General features: G+C 39.2%; 1 protein-coding gene across 2 annotated transcripts; it reads left to right on the forward strand.

Annotated features, from left to right (window-relative positions):
* Positions 1–1,186: 1,186 nt before the first annotated feature.
* LOC132784097 (mucin-19) lies at positions 1,187–18,534 on the forward strand. 2 transcript variants are annotated; one of them, XM_060789500.1, is made up of 4 exons: positions 1,187–2,128; positions 8,052–8,449; positions 14,800–16,807; positions 17,073–18,534. In XM_060789500.1, exons 2-4 carry the CDS (start codon positions 8,405–8,407, stop codon positions 17,858–17,860), a joined length of 2,841 nt encoding a protein of 946 aa, XP_060645483.1. In that variant the 5' UTR covers positions 1,187–2,128; positions 8,052–8,404; the 3' UTR covers positions 17,861–18,534. The 2 variants fall into 2 exon arrangements, with proteins under 2 accessions (XP_060645483.1, XP_060645484.1); XM_060789501.1 differs by having other exon boundaries at positions 1,187–2,116.
* The last annotated feature ends 5,274 nt before the right edge of the window (positions 18,535–23,808 follow it).

A 23,808-nucleotide genomic window follows, 5' to 3' on the forward strand; every position in this document is an offset into this window, starting at 1 on the left:
GACGCATAATTGCGTTCGCAGCCAACTTCACGCACTGTTAACTGCCCTTAACAGTTTCATGTTAACGCAAAACTGCGTTAACAGACATATGTTTGAGCTGGTGACACAGCTTATGTTGGCAGCTGCCGGAAATTATTTTAAATTTATATAAATAATAATAATAAATTTAAATAAACTTTATTATATTACAGTTAATTGTGCATAACAAAAAAGTTCCTTAGCTTAATTTGAAAAATTGCAGTCTGAAAAAAACAGCCAGCTTTGGCTGTAAATCTGCTAAAATGGCAGCACCAATTGCAATGCTATCAACAACTTTGAAAGCTTCGGCTCTGATGACCGATGGTCGTCGCGTACACGAAGTTCACACGAAGCCGACTCTTGGACAGTGACACCGAACGTTTACGTTCTTTTATGAGCTTTTATGAGTTGGTGTCTTGCTCGCAATGTTAGACCATAAAAGCTTGCGTTCTACGTCATCAGATCAAGAAGCAAATCAGCTAAGCACGTCGCACCTTGGTCCATTGTTTCTTAATGAGGCGAATTTTTATGGATAACATGAAGAGTTAATAGTTCTCGATCTGCGTGAGATAATAAATATAAAAATAAATGTGAATTAAATGAGAATAGACACTTAGGAAGTGAACTAAAAATAATTTGTTTTATTTGCTCTTTGTTTTGATGGAAGTATTTTTAAAATATGAACGTAAAAATAAATGCGAATTTATTAAAAATAAATAATAATTTATATATTTTGAAGTATGTAAGTACTATATAATAAATTCATAATTTGCTTTATTTTATGTTTTCACTCTGCAAGCTCCACTGTGCGCCTGTCGATGTAACCGACTGCGAATGTATGCGTGCTTGCACGTGCGCATGTGTGTGTCTCGACTTGTGCTTTTGCCTTTCTTGAGCGGCGGCAATGTTGCTGCTGTTACTGTTACTGTTGTTGTTGTTGCCTTGGCACTTGGCGGTGGCTTCGACTGGCTCTGAGTCTGACTGAGTCTTCGAGTCTGTGTCTCTTGGCTTACTGAGCTTTTTAGCCAGCCAGCCTTCTTGGGCGCTAGCCAGCCAAGCACTTATCAGTTTTCTGATCGCTGTGGGAATTCAGTTAATTGTGGACGCTGTAGCCAAACGGACGCACGGCACAACCTGCACAACTCAATATATATTCTCTCTCTATATACATATATAAAAGAGCAAAAAAAAAACAAATTCATTTTCAAATACGATTCTCGGAGTCGCCGATTTATTTGTTGGTGGTGTTGCAGTTGCAGTTGCCGTTGCGTTTGTGTGTTTGTCGCTCTGTCGTGAAAGTCAAATTTGCCAGGCACTGCCACTGCCACTGGAAACTGCAAGTGGAACTGGAAGTTGTACTGGAAGTGCACACTAGAAGTATTTGAATAAGCAACCACAACAACAACAACATTCGCTAGCAGAACACAGCTGAAAACATATTTAAGGACAGTACTAAAAAGAAATACTAAAAACCAAATTCATCATACGCCGCGTTGGACGAGTTGATCTAAATACAAATGCAAGCTCATTTCGACAAAGTCAGTTAAATATAAAGTTTTCAGAGTGTGTGAGTGCGGCCAAATCAAATACAAATAAATTAAAAAAAAAAATAAAAACGAAAAGAATAAAATTATAATATAAAAACAACAACAACAACAACTACGATAATCCAATCACAAAATATCAACAAGCTAAACAACGTGAAAGAGAAAGAAAACAAAGAACAGAATCAAAAACCCGAAACTGGTAAAAATAAATTTGAAATTAAAACGAACTCATATTCTAAAAGCCATAAATAATTCGTCATTAAATAAATATCGCATATATATGACGCGCGCCAATATTGCTCCAATTTGAAATTGAGTAAAAAAAAAAAACGGCTTAGCAACAATTGCACTGAACAATAATAATAACAGATCGAAGTAACAGCTCGTGTTATAGAAAGCCAAACAATCAAATACGAAATACGAAAATCAAACTTCGACAGCAGCAGCAGCAACAACAACACGGGATTAAAAATCCAGCTACAACCACAAAAATAATAATAACAACAACAAGAGCGAGAACAACAACAATAACAACAACAACAATAAATGTGGTGGGTGCATTGGTAAGCTCAGCGGGTTAAAAAACAAAGTAACGGTTAATACATAAAGACTAACAACAACAATAACAACAGAAACAACAACAACAAGCAAAATCGCTAAAAATTGGCCAAAACGTTTTTTATGCGCAAACGCGTTTTTATGCTTAACATTTTTTTTTTTTGCCTGCCTCGATGTTGTTGTTACTGTTTTTGTTGTTGTTGTTGTTATTATTGCCGTTTGTACTCGAAGTTTTAATTTTTGCTGCCTTGCTTAACGTATTTTGTTTTGGGTTTTTGCTCTCTTACATTTTGACGGCTATAAAGTGGATTTGTCTTCAATTGTGTTTAGAAATCTGCACGGCCCAAAGTTACTAACAACATTAAGTTGAGCTCAGTTTGAGCTAAAAAAGCGACTGCAACTGCTCTGAAAATATGTCGGCCAAAAAAGGTGCAGAAAACAACGAAGAAAAAAAGCAAAGCAAATAGCCAGTGAATTGCCTCAAGGTCAGCGATGAAAGTGTGTGTTTCCATGCAAGTGTGTGAGTGAGTGTCTGTGTGAGTGTGTGTGTGTGTGTTAGCTGTTATTTGCCTTACAGTTAGCCTTTGTGGCATGCATTAACGAACGACTTCAAAAGGCTTCGGATAGGGGCAAGTAGAAGGGGCAAGGGGCAACTGCCACCTTTTGTCTCCTGCAATTTTGATTGACAGCCGTGTAGATCAATTTTGATTGAGCAGATGTTTATCGCGTCCCTCGCCAGAGATTGCTGCAATCAAATATCTAAATATCTATCGAACGTGGCCCGCCCGTTGTGTGAACCAAGTATTAAAGGTATTCAACATTTTGTTGCGTTGATTTGATGGACAGACGAGAGACGTCCGACATTTTACTTTTTTTTGTTTGTATTGTATTGTATTAGATCCGCCTAGTAATTTAGTAATTTGGCAAGCTACATTGCAGTACATTTTGTTTTGTCATAATTAACGGTTAAATGTAATTGACCATTGACGTTTGTTCAACAACAATAGGAAAAGAGGCGGTTTTTTCTCTAATCGGGGAATATCAATTTGTCTGCCGATATTTGACTTTCTCGCTTGGCAACTGTTTGCTTAATCGATCCCAAAGCAAAACAATTAATACCATTTTTTTTTTGTTGCTGTTATAAATAATTTGTGTAATTTACTGCTGCTGCTGCACATTCTATGCCAAATTGCAAAACGTCAGTCAGCCCATTGCCAAACTCGTTCAACTATTTTAATACAAATTATTATTAAAAGCTTAATTGCACTGCAGTCGGCAACAACAATAAAACAACAATACTTGTGAGCTGAGCTTTGGAGCCACAATAATTAACGCGGCTAAAGCAAAAATTAACAAATTGTTTAGGCCAAACTGGTTGCAATACGATTTATATAGAGTGTGTATATATTTTGTATTTTTTTTTTGCCCTCTCCCCTCTTGGTTTATGCTTAGAGCACTGCAATGGCACTCGACGCGTCTCATATTTGACAATCGTAATCATAAAAGAAGTGCAATAAACTTTTAACAAATTCCATGGAAATATAAACAATTTTATGGTCGCGGTCGTTTGTGTGACTTTGCTTCAGTTTCGGTTTCAGTTTCGGTTTCTGTTTCAGTTTCATTTTTGGCACAAGCAACAACAAAAAAAAATATAACGCATACGTCGTGTGGCCTCTCCCTTGCTTGGCTTGTCTTGTCTTGTCTTTGAGCCTTGCCCGTCCCTCAACTTGCTTTTGTCAATTGAATTGCAATTGGCAGCATTTGATTTGCTGCCCCACGTCGCTCTCTGTATCTATCTTTTGTATTCGAGAATGTTTGACAATTTGTCACATAGTCCAACACTTTGCGACCCATTTGTTCCACACTCCACTTCACTTGCGAACAGGTACTTTATTGTATCTAGATATATAGACAAGCGTACTTACTAACGATTTATTTGCTGCGGCACTTCTGGTTTTTTTTTCTATTTCTTTTTCTTTTGCTTCAATTCAATCAAGTTTATTAACCGGAATTTGTGTGCAATGCATTCTATTGTGCGATTATTGTCTATTGATTTGTATTTGTGTAGTTTTATTTTTTTTTTCTGGGCGTAACCATCAGCCATCGATTAGCATTCTAATTTATATACTAACTGCACAAATTTGACGCCAATGGCCATGCACGAGTCAAGAGCAAGACTTCACTACACACAACTGCACATTGCCATTGCCAAGTGACAAAAATTATTCTTACTATGTTACTACTCGCAACTCCCACACCCATGGCAAACTAAACTATATCATACTCCTCTGTACACTGGAAAAAAACAGTTTCTTACATCAGCAATATTCATTTTGAAATTAAATTTTATCATACTCTGAAAAATATCTGTTTCCAATATCAAGTATTGTCATCCTAAAAAATAATCTATACATTTTAAAAGTTAACTTTCTTATACTTCTCTATACACTGAAAAAAGGAACAATTTCTTAAATTTCTAAAGGAAAAAAGAAGATCAAACAGTTAGAACTTTTTACTTCTCTCTTCCAACATCAAAAATATTCTTCTTAAAAGTAAAATATATCATTCTTCTCCATGTCTAAAAATTGTGTTTTTAAAAGATTAAATTATTAAAACTAAGAACTTTATACTCCATTAACTAAAAAAATACTAGTTTTAAGAATCAAACATATTAACTTGAAAACTTATGTTCTGAGAATAAGACCAAATTATTTAAACTAAGAACATTAATTGAAAAAATGGAAAGTTTTTAAAATAAGACCAAAAATACAAGATTTAGGTTTCACAATTCTGGAATCTATTGAAATTTCTATAAAGTTTTAATCTAGTTTATACAGTTTTTGCTCATGGCTTGGTTTAGTATAGCTGTCGCGAAGCCATTTTCAATGTGGTCTGATCAAGAAGTCCTAGGTTTTAATACCGTCCGAATCGGTTGTTATAAATTTTGTAAGGGAAGAGACTTCAACAAATTCTTAAAGCCTAAAACGCAATTCTAATTGAATAATAATCTATACTTAATTCTCGCATATTCTGAATAAAACAATATAATATATTCAACTATTATATTTTAATCATATAAAAGTATAAGATTTTTCTCTCTTATTAAAAAGAACTTTATCTTTTAAGTTCTCGAAATCAAGTTGCGATTTCTCTACCTCAAAATATTCGCGTACTCGACGCATCTTTTTAGATTAAAATTCGTGATTTCACAACTTTGTTTTTATCCGTGTACGATCTCCTTGATTCAACTGGGCTAAGTATGAAGTTGCTAATACTCTTTCTAGTTTTTTTCCCCTCTTGTTTTTTGTTGCTGACTGTCTGGCTGGTTCCGTTTCTGGGTGCAGCAGCACACAGACCAGTTTTAAGTTACAGAGACTAAGCTGAGAGACTAGCAGAGACTAGAGAGCGCAAAGCTGGTTTCTAGCCGCAGAGATAACAACGACCTTTAGATGAGCTTGGGCACTTTTACTTTTCGGTCTGTTCTCAGCTCAGCGTTACATAAGATAAAGATAATAATGATAACTAGCCTGGCAGCAGGTGTCAAGCTGTCAAAAGATAACAAATCATTGGAAGCCATGCGTCACACAAAAGAATCGAAAAAGAATTTCCATAATTTGAAGTCGTTTACTCTGGCTAAAAAGTTGGTTAATTAATGAGCCAAGTTTAGCGCGAAAAGAAACTTTCATTTTTAATGAGCGCTGAACATTTGGCAGTCATAAACATATTGTTTTGGTTTCGCTTCGTTTATATGTATAGCATAGCAAGATTCCTGGGTAATTAAAAGCCATTGAACGCTTGAACGCTGCCTGGCGTTTGACTATGAGTAATTATAGCAGAAGGCTTGATAAGAACTCTATGCTAAGAACTGGTTTTTATAGTCAGGCTTCTTTTATATTTAACTTTGTGTTTATTATTCTTTAGTCGCATTGGTTTGTTTTTATATTTTAATGCCGCATTTGACTTTGCTTAGTTAGTTTGTCGGCTTAATAACATACACATATATTTTTGGCTATTTTCTATTGGCGGAAATGCCTGAACTTAAGTTGAAGCTGAAGTTGAGGCTGCGTGAGCGCTAATTACTTGCGAGGCTTTAATTAAATTAATCTTTGATTGAAGCGTGCATAAAGGGCGCCACTTGCCAATAAAATAATAAAGCCAAACTTAAAGGCTAATGTGCGCCTCGAGCTCGCCACGAGTTGAATGAGATGAGTATGCCAAAAAAAAAAAAGAAGGCGAAAAAGAAGTCTGGCTTAAATTCGTAATACTTGTGTACAAAAAACATTCCCAAGCACAAGCCCAAGCACAAGCCCGCGCCGATGCCAAACTTCAATGACATGCCAATTGTTGTGGCTATCAAAATATTTGTCATTAATTATAAATATGTTGAAATCGGCAAGCAAAACACAGCTAAACAGCTTAGCATCTGCTGGTTGCTGGCTGCTGGCATGGCTGCTTGCTGCATGGGCTCAAAACTGCTGCAACTTGTTTTTGTCTGAAGATGTTGCCTTCTGCCTTACTTGCCCCGCTTGCCACCGCCATAGCCACCGCCAGCTGTGTGCTAGACAAGTTCAATGATTCTACTAGCCGTGACTCAATCGCATTTGGCAACTCTTAAAAATTAGCTGCAAAATATTTCTCAGTCTGTCGGTCTATCTATATTTGTATTTAGTATTTCGTATTTAGTATTTGCCTCGCCTGCCTGCCGCAGCTGCCTGCCCCAAACGGCTTTGCAAGTGTGAAATGCACCTTGACATTTGAATGTATATTTTTTTTCTCTCTTAATACACACTCGCATATGTATACTTCTTATATGAATATTTTGTTTTGCTGCCGCTTATTGATTACCGATCGCAATGAATTTGTTTTGGCTTTGCCAGCTATAATGCCAGCCAATAACTTTTGCAAAATTATGCATCAATTTTTGCAATTTAGATGTTCATTCGGTAATCATTTTAATGTGCTTGCCCCCACCACCAACAACAACATCGAAAAAACAAGTAAGAAAGACACCGTCGAGTTGGCTCGACTGTGAGATACCGGTTAGACATAAAAATACGGTATTATTAAAACAATATACCAAATTAATATACCAACATCTACTTAAAAATTACCAATACCTGTCAATATACCAAATGGTCATTCCAAAAAATACTAGCAATATACCAAAATGGCGTACCGAAAAATACTAGCAATATACCAATTTAATATACCTAAGAATACTAACAAAATTCCATTTGTATATACCGAAAATATGCTAAAATATACCGAAAAATTACTGAAGTATACCCAATACTATATTTTCTATATCGATATACCAAAATCGAATAATACTACCGAATAGTACTATCAATATATCAAATTGACATTCCTAAAAAATACTAGCAATATACGAAAATGACATACCGAAAAATACTAGCAATACACCAAATTGATATACCAAAGAATACTAACAAAATACCATTTTTTATATACCGAAAATATGCTAAAATATACCGAAAAAATACTAAAGAATATCCAATACTATATTTTCTATATTGATACACCAGAATCGCGACTCCGACTTTCATCTTACAGTTGCCATTCGATTTTTTCAAATTATAATACCCTTCTATTCACTTTGAGTAGCGGGTATAAAGACCACTTAGACCAGACAATATTCTCGTACTCGTGCTGGATTTATGGCTGCAAGCCAAGAAGATTACCAGTATATTGTGTTTGCTCATTGAGGAATTTTGATTGCAAAATTAGAACTTGCAAAAGTCAGCAATTGTTCCAAGAACTCAACGCTTTTATTCCACTTATCAGCGAAGTGTTCTTTATAGATTGAATTTATAATGACAGATTAATCTCGCTCTTTATTGCCTTAAAGAATTCAGCAAAATTTATCAACGCACTGTTTAATTGCTTGCTTCTGTTCTTTAATTTCAGTCATTAACAAAAACACGCAACACACACACATACACACACAGAAAGAAGTCAGACAGAAAGAAGAGCAGAAGACAAAGAACTAAAAAGTTGACCCTGGAGAATGCTTCCCACTTTCAGCATGATTCAACTGCAGACAAGACAAACGGCCAAATGAATCACTTGGCAAAGAAAGTGAGCTTCAATTAAGAGGAACTCCGAATAAAAAGTGCATACAAATAAATACGTCGGATATTTAAAGCGCTTGATTAAATCTGCTAATTGAAGGCAGACCAAAAAGACGCCAAAGAGTCGCGATTGGATTGGATATCATAATCCAAGCCAGCAAGCACACTCAACTCTCTCAACACGCACTCATGGCACACTTTTGCTGGTATCTCCAATTGGTCTTTCTACTGTTGGTAAGTGAAATAATCATTCTTAATTGATTTGAGGCGTAAATTATTCTTTTGTTGCTAAAGAGGAAGTTTATTTCAAGTGGTTGCTTATAAAGTTATTGTCATCGAGTAAGTGGGAATTCCCCTTTGGGCTCTTGGCATTTAATATTCTTATTAATGAACAATTGAGTTTCAAGAAATTTTTAGGAGGAATGCCAAATAATTTTTAAAGAACAATTTTAAACTTCTAAGAAATTTGTTATTTTATAAAATTCAATGAACATGCCAAATATTATATATTTGTTCGTATAAATTAATGAAAGCAAAGACAAAAAATTTGGTATGCCAATCTTTAAGCTTTTAATCGGTGTAGTTTTCAAATATTATATTATTTTTGAAAGTCATACCATTTTTAAAGTACATCGTCAAGCCTCTAATTAATATGATATTTATGTTAAATGATGTGAAGGTCTTAAATTGTCATCAAAGTTTAGTGGTTAGTCTACGACTTTAAAATTTGTTGTTATTATTTCCATTTATCTAGTTTTTGATTGATTGAAGCTATTTCGCACCTTGCAAATAATACTTAAAATGGGAATAATAAATTTTAATTTATGTTTTTGTATGTCTAATTATTTATTTATTTATAGTCCACATATAATTAAAAATGAGAAGCTAACAAAGATCTTACAAGCGTGCTGTCTTGTCTAGCCTTCGAGACATTTTCAATTAATTTAAAAATATGTTTTCGAGTGACTCTAGAAACATTCGCTCAGCACTCAAGGCACTTTTTATTTATTCAAGATTCACTTTCAATTCAATGAAAATAATAATTTATTTTTATAAATAATAAAGTCCAACTTTGTATGAAGTGGCTCTAGAAGCTCTCTAGACTGTATTCTATATTGACTATAAATTTTAGATAATTTGGGTTACTCTTTTCAGTGACATCTTTTCAATTAAATTAAGTCCAACGTTCAATAAAATGGCTCTAGAAACACTTCGCCAATATTCAAAGCACTCAAGATGTACAATAAATTTCCATTAATTTATTTAACTTTTATTTCTCTTCACTTAAATTAAAAGAAGTTTAACTTTCCATGGAGTGATTTTAAAAACAATTTGCACTCAAGATGTACCATAAATTTTCAATAATTTATTTCACTTTTATTGCAATCTCTTCAGTTCAATTAAATGGTGTCTAACTTTTCACCTTTACCTTAAAAAACTAGATTAAGCTATTTAATTCCCAGACCTTGAATGCTAATCAAACCGACGCGTCGGTGAATCAGCAAAGAGAGATGTTTTTACTATCAGAGAATCCAGCATAAGACAATTAACTCGATCAAGCAACAGGGTATAGAAAAAACAAACAAATAAACACTTAAAGTTTGCTGTTGCTTTCTGCTTCAAATCATTTTTCAAGACTCTCATCGTTGCCTCTATAAGTTGTCGGTTTCCACGGTTTTCAACTACTTTCGAGATGTGGGCCAAAAACAAATAAGAAACAACAAAAGTTTCATCTTTATTCTCGACATTGAACTTTCAGTGCAGATGCTGGGTTGATGATTTATCACGCATACGCAGCGTTAGCCGCAGTTTATGCGGGAGCTCATTGTAGTCAAAATGCGGCGAAACGAAATCGATTCGAATTGGTCAACCCTTTTGAAGTTAATGCACGTTTGTAATTTGCTGGCAGTTTGGCCATTGTTCAATGATTTGGCCATAAAAAAATTGCAATTGCAATTGCAAATGTCTTGCAGAAACTGAGTAATAAATGGATTAATTGGTAGAGCTATTTTTCTCTCTCTATATTTTTTTATGTCTACAGTGTCGATTGAGCTCACATTTATTGGCCCAAATCATCCATAATGCGAGTTGGCTTGCAGTTTTTACTATTATTAATTTGAGCCCAGTTGGTTAATGTTAATGTGTGTGAAGTGGAGTGCTGGACACAATGAGTGTGCAGTCGAAGCCACAGCTGATTGAGAGTAAAGTCGACTAAAGTGAAGTTAAGCTAAATAATTGCACGCGATTTGCGCTCGGTTATGCGAGACTGCAAATAGCAAACTGCAAAATGAAAATGAAAATGAAACTGAACTGAAAAACTTAAAACTAAAGCACAAAACTGCCGAGAGTCGACGTCTCAGTCGTCGTCGTCGATGACGATGGCAATTTGCAAATTATGCGCAGCGGGCGGGGATGTTGATTGAGCAGAGAGCAGAGCGGAGACCGGTGAAGGGGGGAGCAGGCAGTAAAGTGGGGTGCGGTGCAACGTCGCGTGGTGCAACAACATTCTAAAGCCAGCTTTTCTTTCATGTGTGTGTGATATGCATATGACGATTAGCAAAACTGCTTGTAGAATTGTGTGTGTGTGTGTGTGTGTGTGTATTTGGCGAGGAGTGTTAGTTTGTCTGTTGTTTGTTGTGCTGTGTAATTAATAAATGTGTGTTATTAACACAGACTTGGAGAGGGGAGACAGACAGCGACTCACTGAGACTGAGACTGCGACTGCGACGGAGATTGATTTTGTGGCATTGAGCAGCCCTAGTGTGGGCCGCACTTTTAAGCGAAGATCAATGAATCGATAATGACAAGACGAAGTTGCAAGTAGAGCGCGTGGCGCGTTGCACGCTGCATGTTGCACGTTGCACGTTGCGACACTGGACAGCTTAAAGAGGCTGCGGGTGGTGGCTGCAATTAAACAATGGTCGCTTGGCAACAAGACGCTGACACATTCACATTGTTGCAACTGTGCAACTGCAACTGCTGCTGCTGCGGTTGCTGCTCCTTTCAACGTTGCAACGCCCACTATAGCAAACGCTTTGGGCCACGAACAAAACGTTACAGTTACAGCAAATAAAACAAACTATGCGGGCACTGGCCAATTCTTTGCAGCCAAACATGGACTATCTGCCTCTCTTTCCCCCTCCTTTCTCTCTCTCTCTCTTGCTTTGTTATTTTGCATGTTGACCAGACGAATTTGATAAACGAAAAAGTTTTCATTATTACAGCCTGGCGACTTTTTCCGTGTTGTGTGTGTTTCAATGCAAATCGTTTAACGGCGCTGTGTGTGGCTAGTTCGTGTCTTGAGTCATTCGTTTTTTTGCAACTTAAATCCTGTTTTCTGTTTTTTTTTTTTTTTTGAGCTGCCACCGCTGCTGCTGCTGTTGCCCGTCACATCAATCATGAAGCGACCGCCTAATTGATTAGTGCCCAACTTCCGAAATTTGCATATAAAAATTCAATTCAAAAATGAAACATAAAACGAATTGAAATTGCTTTTGAGAAGAATCGAATTGAATTCGTATTCGAATTCGAATTCGAATTGAAAGCGAAACGCAATTGAATTTGTCAACTTGTGCCAGCCAATAAAACCCAAAGTCATAAAAGAACACGTTCGTCTGTTTGGATGATGGGATCATTGTGGCTAATTAAAAAAAAAAAAAGCGTCGTCGCTCGAATCGTTTTTTGAAGCGGCACTTGAAAGCGCACAAGTACACGTAAGAGCCGTTCATTAAGGCGTGATTATTTCTTAATTGTTAAATGTATAACAACAGGTCTATTGATTTGGCTAAGGCGGATATCTCATTGAGTTTCACCGACAGCGTTTAGAATTTCAGATCAATAGACTTCAATTTCAGAGTTCGATTCGTATACGGAGCGCCGTTGTCGTTTTTGATTATGAAATGAAATATATGGTATTTGAACACACACATATTTGACACTTCCGCTAAGTTGACAGCCGTGAAAATTGTCAACGCTGTTGTGAAAGGTGCAACAATCGAATGATAAATGATGAAACGACGCTATACGCTATAGTTCCAATTTTTGTGCCCGTTTTGCCAGCTAAGTGCAAAAGAATGTCTAACAGGATTAGCATTTTGCCAAATTGTCAGCCTGAGCTGATAAATCAATCAAGATTAGGATAAATGATTGCCTATCTATTTTTGGGGTTAGCCTCCGTCTCCAACAGAAACAGAAACAGAAAGACACTAAACTCATTTCGATTTTTGATTTCATTCATTAAACTTCGTAATGGCACTGACCAGTCGGTTCAAGTAACTCTGCACAATGGAAAGGAATGTTGCTGCTGCTGTGTGTGAGATTGCCAACACTCGTATAATGTCAAAAGAGAAACGAGTTTTTGTTTGTGTTTGTGCTTGCTCGTATTTTTAGAACGTTTTTGTGGTGTCTTTTGTTTTTAATAGCAGAAGGGAGCGACAATGTTATGGGGGTAATCAAATATACATGACATTACTAAACTCAGCCCTAGAGACACTTTTCGACTATTGTTCTTAACTATGTGCGCTCGCATTGTTATTAACTTTCAGCAGCAGCAGCGGCAGCGGCAAACAATTTTTTGTGTGTCAATGTTAAATGCTCATTCACTGGAGTAACTTCTGCAATTTTAGACATAAAAGGCAAGGCGAGCCGCCTCACTGGTGACTAACTCCGGTTGACTGTGGTAACTGGCCACTCGCCCAACTGCTTACAGCTTACAGCTTACAACTTACAGTTTACAGACTTGTGCTGCGCCTGCTCGCCTGCCTGGGTGCTTTGCCTGTAATTTTAGCACATGTGCGAAGGTGTTTTGGTTGCTCTCGCTGGTGCTGCTGCCAGCAATTGTTAGATAGAATCGCTTAAATATGATCTAGAAATGTTCATTTTGAACAAAAACAATAACAACAAACCAGAGGCGACAGTCGACAGCCGACAAACGACAAGCGATCGGCGCCCACCTAATCCCAGTTGTTGTTGTTGCTTTTGTTGTTGCACATCGTTGCGCTGTCAAGCAATTTGCAGTTATGCTCGAAAAGCTGTCGGATGTTGTTGTATTTGTTGTTGTTGTTGCTGTTCTTATTATATCATATTTTATACAAAATACTTATAGTTAAGTTATTATTTTCAGACTGACTTGCATGCAAAAATATTGTCTATGTCGTTGTTTTGTTTTTGTTGTTTTTCGTTTTTCGTTTTCAATTTGCGCCTTTCCAATCGCATTAACTTTTATAGCTCCATAGAAGTGTCGAGTGTATGTAGTGTATCTCTGTGTATGTGTGTGTGTGTGTGTGATTTATCTCAATTACAATTAGTTATGCTGATTTCGCCAAACGCAATAAATGTATTTTATTTGCCATTTGTCTGAGCTGCTCAATTGGTTAGCTCGAGAGGCGTTGCAGGGCAAGTTCGTGTCCTAAGTCTTTTGTTTTGCTTTATAGATTTCTTTGTTTCTTTTGGGTTTTTATCTCTTGCCAACAACGGGGCGGAATTTCTGTGTTGCCTTAAATTGATTTATAAATATCTCCAGCCTAGTTCAAGCACAGTTCAAAAATACAATATAATGAGAAAAAAGAAAGGATAAATAGAAGGTCAGCGCCCAACAACAACAACAAAAGTTTAGAAACAATAAATTAACTGATATCTAGCTGCTGACTATTGTGTGCAATAATTTGCGAATTTTTATGTGTTAAAATCAATTTTGAGATACTTTCAGACTAGTTCTTTAAATATGCACAAGTACATAAATAAATAAATAAATATTTAAATAAATAAACAGACTTGAAATCGCTGCGGTTCTTTTGGTATTTCCAAAGATCTTTCGAGTGAAAGGCGAAATTTCTAAGAAGTTAAAGATATTTAGCGAATGAGTCAGAGTGATAAACTACTGAGATTATAGCAGCTAAGTGTGTCAAGTAAATTTAAGTCTCAATACTCAAAGCAGAGCAGTTCTTCAATAAATTAATATTTATTAAATGAAGAAGTTACAAAGTTTACTTAGCAAAGTTCCAACTTCGTAATTAAATTCTTTGTTTATTTTTATTACAACAAATAAAAAGCAGTGTGTACCATAAAGTCAAGTGCAAATGTTTTCCTTATAGTCTAATGCGCACCTCAATGCATTGAGCCGAGTTTCCTGCAGCGGCTAAACAAAAAAGATTAAGTGTCAGCCATTTATATGTTGTCTTCATTAGCTGCCACTTGCCACCACTTTAAGTAACCATTTGTCAGTTTTGCCCGCAATTATGACGTTTGACCAGCGAACATGCTGATCAAACGTTGCCGCAGCGCATTCCATTGATGTGTTAATAAATGCCCAATACACTTGCTTGTAGCATTATTCAAATGTCATGGCATCAGAGCATGACTTCTAGAGCAGCACTCGTGCCGACGACGACGACGACGAGTACGAGTGAAGACAGCAGCATATCGAATGATATTTTAATTACGCAAATATATAAATAGATCGCTGAGATAAGCTCTGGGGCACGGTGCATTATGCATCATGTGTGCCCCACTTGATTTGCATAAAAATCCCATTGACACGAACTACATCATTTCTTTTTCTTTTTTTATTTTTTTCATATTTGCAGATGTTGTGCTGCGGTTACACGCGCTCTGCTCCAGCACCCGCTCCCCGCCCAGCACCATCGTCAGCCGGCCGACAAAGTGAACTCATTGCGGGCAATGAGTTCCTTAAGCTCTTTCTCGATCACAACGAACAGCAGCGAAGTCTGCACAGCGGCGAGGATGATTACGAGGGCGCTGGTCGATTGCATGGCGCTCGAAGTCTGGAGCATAAGACACGCTATCGCAATGCGAATGGACAGCAGCAATCGGATGCGGAGGGCAATAAGCAAGTCGTCAAACTGGTGACCACAGGCAGCAAGATTGTCTTTCTCGAGGATGCACCCAGCGTTGAAGGTGTTGCGACCACAAAACCAAATGCCAGCGATGAGGTCAAGGTGGTGGCTGTGAGTGTGAGCTCGTCCAGCAAACGTGGCAGTCGCATAAGTCGCACGCATGCGCCGGCAGTGAAGCAAAGTTATGGACAATCTGCTGGGCATACTTCAGTTCCTTCCTCAGCTCATTCTTCAGCTCACTCTCCGACTCATGCTTCAGTTCATTCCTCAACTCATTCTTCAGCCCATTCCCCATCTCATTCGCATTCTCATACTCATTCCCCTACTCACAATCACATCCACACCCCTGCCCATCGCAGCAGTGCGCCCAGCGCCATCGGCGTGGACTTTGTCAATCGTTCGCACAAGAGCGAACTCTCCATCGAGGAGACCGAGCCACGCTTGGCTGCCGATGCCATGGACGCGGAGAGCGATTCACTGAACAGCGCCTCGAACATACAAAATGTTTTGGCATCGCCACTGCTGGCTGCGGCCGCCTCCAGTCGCTCCAATTCGGTGGCGTCATTTCGCAGCGTTGCGTTGCCCGCCCGAAATGTCAGTCGCATAAATCAGCGCGCCAACGATGCCGACACACATGCAACAGCAACAGCAACAGCAACGGCAACGGCAGCAACCGCAACAGCTACCGACGACAAATTGCTGCCGTTCCAGACGGTGATCTATCACGACACAAAGCAGGGTCACGGGCCGCAGTCAAGATCAATATCATACAGTTCCATATCGCAGAATGTGGACGATTTGCAGCTGCCGGGTGGCTGGCACAAATCCGCTGGCATCTTGGCCGAGGCGCAACGCAATGTGAGCGATAGCTTGAAGCCGATGCCACGACTGGCTTCGGAGCCAGCGAAATTCTACTCTGTGCCGTCGAAAATGTACAGTGTGCCCTCGAAATTCTACTCGGAACCAGCGAAAGTTTACTCAGAGCCTGCCAAGATGTATGGACAACCCGAGAAGGTTTATTCAGAGCCAGCTAAAGTCTATGGACAGCCATCGAAATTTTACTCGGAGCCAGCGAAAGTTTATTCGCAGCCAGCTAAAGTTTATGGCGAGCCGGCGAAGACTTATTGGCCCACAGCAACTGGCACGACCAGCACGCCAGCAGCAGCAGTAGCAGCAACCACAACAACGAGAGCAACACCAACAACAACAGCAGCGGGAGCGGGGGCAGCAACCGTAACTGTGCCACCGGGCGCTGCCCCAAGCACCTTTGTGCCCTCGCGTCGCCCAGCAATTGTGTCGCGCATTGCATTCGGCGAGGCGCAGACAACAACCACAGCGACGTCGACAACTACAGCAGCAACCACCGGCAGCAGCAGCACAGCGCCCACTGCTAGGCCAAGCACTTGGCAGCAGCATTATCACAATGCGCATAATCATCAGCTGCAGCAGCAACAGCATCATCAGCAGCAACATCAGCAACCACAACCGTCCACGTTGAATGCGGGCAATTCGCAACCGCGTCGTGTACTCTTTAATTTGGATAAATTACCTTATGATTTATTGAATGCACCGCAATCGCAGTTGCAGTTGCCGTTGCCATTGCAGTTGCCAGAGCAGCATCGCCATCTATTGGAGCCCATTTTATCAAAGAGTGCAAGTCCATGTTGGGAGCAACGTCAGCATTCATCACTGTCGCTGCAACATTCTAATCAAAATGCCAAAGGATTGCCCAATAGAGGTGAGTCGTTTTTATTTTTTTCTTGTGCTCTCGGTTTTTTGCTCTGCTCACTGGGTCACTTCACGATTGCCTAGATTATGAATGCACTGCAATTAGTTGCTGCACCAAAACAACAACAACAGTCAACAACAAACAACAATTTCCAAGCACAGTGTAATTATAAAACACAGACGCGTCTCCCCAGAGAGCGAAGCAACTAATCTTGAACTTATCAAAACGAAGCAACTAACTGTTTATTCTTCTTCTCCCTCCCTCCTCTTGGCAGATCTAGTCAAGTGTGTTGCCAAATTTGCGCCAGCCACAGCGTCCGGCAGCAGCGCCTACTCATACAGTTCCAGCTCGAGCAGCTCGTCATCCTCATCCTCGTCATCCAATGTGCAGTTGCCACATTTTACAACCGAACGCGCCGAGCTTTACACACCGACCCCAGAGCAAAATTACGAAATTGAAGAGTCCGTAAGTGTTATGACAAACGGACGAGCCCATGGCCTGCAGGCTGGCAGCGGCGGCGGCGGCAGCAGTGGCAATTCGGCTGGCTTCTCGCTGGTCACAGCCACCACACCAGCCAGTCCAGCAACAAGCACTACAATACCAACAACAACAACAACAACAACATCAGCGGTGGCATCTGCAATAGCAACAACAACGCAACGCGGCAATCGCAATCGTGGCATAGACCGGGGACGTGGTTCAGTGGTGTACAACGCCAACGCAAATGCCAACGACTATGATGGCAGCGATGGCAACAACGACGAAGACAATATAGACGAAGACGAAGAGGCGGAGGAGCAGCAAGAGGATGCTGAGGGCAGAGGCAACAGCAGCAACAACAACAATGAGTCAGATGATGATAAAGTCGCCTATGTGGTGGAGGGACGCAACTATCGCAAGTATCGCGTCGAGGAGAAAACCGACGATGGCTTCATCGTTGGCGAGTATGGCGTTGTCGACCACAACGATGGCAACCTGAGCGGCGTGCGTTACACCGCCGACTCGACCATTGATCGTAGTTTGATACAAAAGGGGCTGTTGACATTTTTGAAGCTCAAGTAGTAGTCGCAGCAGCAGCAACAGCAGCAGCAGTCAGTGTTGCAGTCATAGTCGCAGTTGCTGCCGTAGTGACTGTCGACAGCTGCCGCCTGCCGACTGTCCAGCTGCCAGCCAGCTCAGCCTGCCTGCCTGCCCCACACAGCTGCCACACAGCTGCAGTGGCATTCATTTCATACACATGTGATCCAAGTCGTATTGTAGTTAGCGTAGCTTAAATTAATATAAACTAGCCTTCATTTATTAAAGCCCAATGACACTGCCAGAAAGTGACAGTTGAACAATAGAATTGTTCTACAGCGAATCAGCAAACATAACAAGTTTTGCACAAGGGAATGTGGCAGTTTTTCAAGAAGCTTCGCGGATGCCCTTTTGCAAATGAAATAAAATAAAACTATACAAAATATTGCAATTCTAATAAATCATATTTATTAAAGTTTTCATGTGCTTTCGCAGTGCATTAAAGCATAAGCTTAGACAGCTTTGTTTGATATAATCACATTTAATATTCAGTCAATCAATTTGAGCAAAACTAAATAACTTTTAATATTCAATCAATCCATTTGAGCAAAGCTTATACTAGAAATATTAATGTGCTTTGCATGCACAAGCTTAAACAGATTTGTTTGACATAAATTAGATTTAAAATTCAATACATCAATTTACATTTAATTTAATGAAAGCTTTAACGTGCTTTCATATTGCTCAATACAAATTATGAAATTTTCATAATATGCTTTTAGCGCAAGCTCTTTTGCCTGTCAAGCTTAAAGCAAATGTTTGACTGTCATTTTCGGCTAGTGTCACTGGAATTTAAGTACCGCCTAGTTAGTCTTTGTCCACACATAACATTTACATATCCACAATACTCTGTCCTACTTAAAAATCCTACGCCCAAAATCAGCGAGTGTGTCTGTATGCGTCATCAGTATCTGTAACTATAAATGTAATTGTAATTATAATTGTATCTGTGTGTTAAGTGTGTCTGTGTGTGTGTATAATCGAATTTGTTTAATGTGTAGATAATGTTTTAATTAATTTATTGTAGTTGTTGGTATTGTAATTAATTTAATTTAAATTATAACTGAATGAAGAGCAAAATTTTGACCTAGCAAACTTGCCATAATTTACTCATAACACTCTTTTGGCCAATTATCCAATTTGGCCTTAAAGCACGTACGCACCTTCAAATGCATCATAAAACTATCCTAATTAGTGTCCTAAGTACGAGTAACTTTTGCAATGTGAACAACGAGTATATGAACAGAAACTAAAATAAAACATACATAAAAAATATAAAGTAAATATAAATGAAGTAAATTAATAAAGAACACTGAATGAAATTGTAAATGGTGTAAATAATAAATGGATTCACAGCGGGCGGCGAACACAAACATACTGTAAATATCAAGCAAAAAAAAAAAAGGGGGTGAGAAACAGGTCCGAAGGAATAATGTAAATAACCATTTAAAATTGATTAAAAACATGCTGCCTACGGCGATCGAGCGACCGACAATATCATTAAACTTTAATTGATATGAACAAGTGACAAAGGGCTGACGATCAGCAACATCAACAACAGCAACAACAGTAACAACAATAACAGCAACAACAACAATAAGTGCTATCAGTTTCGACAGCGAAATGCGGAAATGGTAAAAGGATCGAAATGGATCGACTTCGGGGGATTGAGAACAAAGTCAGGGCTTTTATAGGATGCATTTGGTCAATTAAGAGCTGATGGCAATGTCAGATGGTCGCTTGCTCGTTAACTGCTGCAAAATACAAAAGCAGAGAGAATGCACAGATCAGCAAAAGAAGAAGAAGATGATGATGATGATGGTGCAGCAGCAGCAGGACCTGAACCTGTAAAATCGACAAAACGAAGGTCGCTGAACGGCCTTGCTTGCGGTCGCCGGACGTGTTTGGCGTCTGCGTGTCGTCATTTGGTTTTTATTGCCCACAGAGGGATTTGCGAGAATTGCGAGAATCGAACTCTTGGCAAATTCCACTGATTGCATGCGCCACTCTCTATATAGAAGAGCCCTACTAGCGTTGAGCTATTTATAAATTGCTGCTGCGGCCCCGAAGACAATCGGGTGAGTGTATCCACAGCAGCAGCAGCTTTGGTATGTCATCTTATCGCTGGCCAGCAATCAGTGCCAACATGCTCTGTAAGCAAAAGAAGGGGGCCCCAAAGCTTTGCAAAGCATCGAAGACGCAATCTGTGTGAAATACTATGCATGCTGTGCCCATAAACTTGGCGAAAAGAGAATGTGCCGCGCAGATTTAATGCGAGACTGCCTCAGACTGGGACTGAGTCTGAGTCAGGGACAGGGACAGGGCTAAGATGACGATGCCATGCCGTGCTTTGCTCTGTTCTGCTCTGTGCTGTGCTGTGCCGTGCCCTCTGCGGTCAGCTGCCTGATGGACAGCTAAAGGAACTGGTTATAGTTATACCGTTGCAGGCAATTACTGCCCCCCTTTTTTTTCCAACTGTTCTGCTGCGAAAATAATTTACAATGCTGCAGGAACTGTGTGCCTAAAAGTGTCTGTGGAATGATGAACGTTAAGCGAACACGTTCGCCTGCGGTCATACTTACTTCTTATTGTTGTTGTATGACCACTCAGGGAATCTGCTGTGAAACTGAACCTCGCTCGAATCGGGGAATCTGTGTTGGCGATCTGTGTTGGGGGCGTTTGGCCAACAACAAAAAAAAAGCCAGGCAGGCAGGCAGTCAGTGCGTGTCGACAATAAATTTGAAAACTACACGATTATTTCAGTTGCCTCCCTCGAAAGTCTCCCTCGCTCTTGATCTCAGTCTTTTGGCTACACGATCTGACAGGTTGAACGACGCTGGCAGCACGCCTTCACGTCCTTTTAGTTGCTTTTTAATATGGTGGGCGTGCCGCCTGGATTGCCATTCTGACAGCTTTGTAAGCAGAGAGTTTCGCGTTGGCTTTATTAAATTGCCTTCGGCCCGAAAACTGCAACTGCAACTGCAACTCGAACTCCACCTGCATTCGTCCGCCACCTTTTTGCCTTGAGCTGTTGACGTTGCTGCATTTGTTATTTTCCACTTGAGCACCTCCCTCTCATCTTATTTTGCTGCCCCTTCCTGGCAAGTGTCCTCTTCTTAGTTAATTACTGCAAAAATGTTCCTTAGCTCGCGTACTTTTTATTTCTTGTAATAAAGTTGCCCGTCCGCTTCCATTTTATTTTTTTCACTCACAATTTATGAGCTATTTTATTCAATATTCCTGTCTTTGGCCTGATCGATCGTGCATTGGAAATTTATGACATGACATTATAATTGACCGATTTGTCATTATAATTAGTGAACATGCTGTGCACTGGACCCAGCCACCATAAGATCAGGGCGTATTTAAATCATCCGGACAGCATCCTTTACGCGGTTTTGCAATCAATTTATGCATATGCCAGGGGACTATTTATAGAATATGCTCTGCTACAATGTTGTTGTTAGCAAGAATGTTGGATTGTTGCATGCATTAAGCGTATAATTAACTTAATTCTATTTATAAACATTTTTTAATAATAAAGTTGCTGCAATTACGGCTGCTGCAATTACAGCTCAAAAAAATCATTCCAGTTATATTAAGTAATTAATGGACCTAAAATTGTATTATTATGAAGTCATCAATCTACAGCAAAGTAAGTGATAAAGTTTTTGCATTATTATATTTTGATATAATTTTATTAATCAGCTTGACGTTTTTGTTTGATTTTAAAAAAGATTATCTGAATCGCCGAAACCCGCCATCTATCGGCCATGTTTTGAATAGTGAAAAATGCTTGCCTGAAAGTAGGCAATGATTTTTTATTTGAAATGTTTGCAGTGGCTGTAAAACTGTTCAATGTGATAGTTTGGATGTCAGTTGACGAAAAATAGTGAGTGGTGAACATAAGCATTATTAATAATAATTAATATTAATATTATGTTATATATTATTTAGTTCAATGGGTTATATTTATTTATTATTTGTATGCTTTATATATTAAGTGCTGCAGTTTAGCCATTACTTTACGAACATTTGAAATAGTTCCAGTAAAATTGCCAGACTGCTTGGCATTCTTTGCTTAGTTTTTCACCAAAATTCATAATCTCATTAATCGCTCTAGAAAATTCTTGAATTTTGCTGCACATTGCAGTTTTTAGTTTACTGAGAAGTTACTCCTACGAAAGGTGAACCGGATGCGGATTGAAATTAACCAAAAGTCATGAATCAAGCAAAAAGTTAATTCAAGAAAAGCAAGTGAGAATACAAAACACGGGACACATGTGCCAGCAAAACAAAAGGAATGCAAATCATTGCATGTCCATCCCCCGACCCCTCTTCAGTCAATGCAACTGCAAATGCAAGTGACCTCAGTGCAAATGTGAAGAGAAGTGGTAAGAGGAGTATATGGGGCAGAACTAATTGTGAGCAATTAGCAAGAAATATATTTAAAACTCAACACTTTACTAATCTGCAAGTGTCAAGCGGTTGAAGCCGATGCCTTAACCTTAACAGATGCCGGCATGCTTCTGCACAAGCCACACAATCATCATCAATGCTGATGGTGATGGTGGTGGTAAAGGAGTTGACGAAGGCAGACAGACAGACTGTCGTCCTTCGGGGTTGAAGTGTGCGTTCCGAGTAAAAAACAGACGTTGTCGCTCAGCACCAGCATAGAGAGAAAGAGAGCACACGGCGGAATCAAAATTCGCTTGAACTGAGCCAAGGGGTTGTTGCGGCAGGCTGAGATTGGAAGTGGGACTTGAACCTGGTTGATGACAACAGGTCGCTTTTTATTTTGTGCTGCACTGGCTGCTGTGGCCAAACAATGTGTTTTTGGTAGTTTCTTTGCAATCTTTTGTGTGTGTTTGCTACCTTTTCGCATAATGAAATATAAGTACTTGAGAGATGCTCCTACAATCGTTTTGATATCAAAGGACATTTGATCGCTGGGCATGCAACATGCGCTCATTGCTGCGCCTTCGACATCGCCTTCATCTTCTTTGTTAAACGTTTTTCTTGTATTTATGCCAAAGATTACATGTTGATCTCGCATATCTTTCATCTTGACATGCTAGATGGTAGATGGAGCCGGGTCGTGCGTGCTTCCCACGTCGTTGTCATTCGATACGAGCAGAAAATAAAATCGAAATCAAAATGCCGTCAGTCAGTAGCGCAGCTACAGTTAAGAGCACCAAAAGTCATGACAATGCATTAATTAATTCGTGAAAGATATAACATTGATGTGGTATGACTAAACTAGACAAATTTTTGTAAATATTAATGCAAGATCTGAAGTTTTGCTGAAATCTTGATGGAGTTGTTGACACGTTGACAAGTTGCCCGCTTCTTTGGTAGTCTAAACGGGAATTTCTGTCTATTGTGCCCACGCATACGAGATGCTAAAAAATAGATAAGATATGCTTTCTATTCATTCATCGAATCAGGCAGTTAGCAGCCTTTGATGAGGGTTCATTTCATAATTGAAACAAAAATGAAAAACGGAAAAACATATTGCGCATGCACAATTCAATTTCAATCGAAAACTGTAGATTGATCGCTGCTTCATTCACTTGTCTAGCGAAAAAACCCTTTCTCCTAGACTTTTTTATTCATTGTACCTGCAGCACAGTCTTGAATACTTTCTTGAAATTGCGCTGAAAAGAACATTTCGTGGAAGTTAATTCTCATATATTATTTTTGCCATTTTTTGTTCTGTTCGTTCTTCATTTTACTAGCCTTTTTTGTTGAACTTGTGCACTATATCTCCCGCATGATTGCCTCGATCGGCGCCCCCATCTATAGAATTTCTCTTTGGGGGCAACTCAAGTGTGGAATCAATTGTTGTATTGAGTTAGCAGTTAACGCATCAGGTGCCGTCAAATTGTGTAGGATAATGTGCCTTGAATTGCGTTTGCGCCCGGTATTCAATA

This window comes from Drosophila nasuta, chromosome 2R (genome assembly GCF_023558535.2).
Source record: "Drosophila nasuta strain 15112-1781.00 chromosome 2R, ASM2355853v1, whole genome shotgun sequence".
Classification (NCBI taxonomy): Eukaryota; Metazoa; Arthropoda; class Insecta; order Diptera; family Drosophilidae; genus Drosophila; species Drosophila nasuta.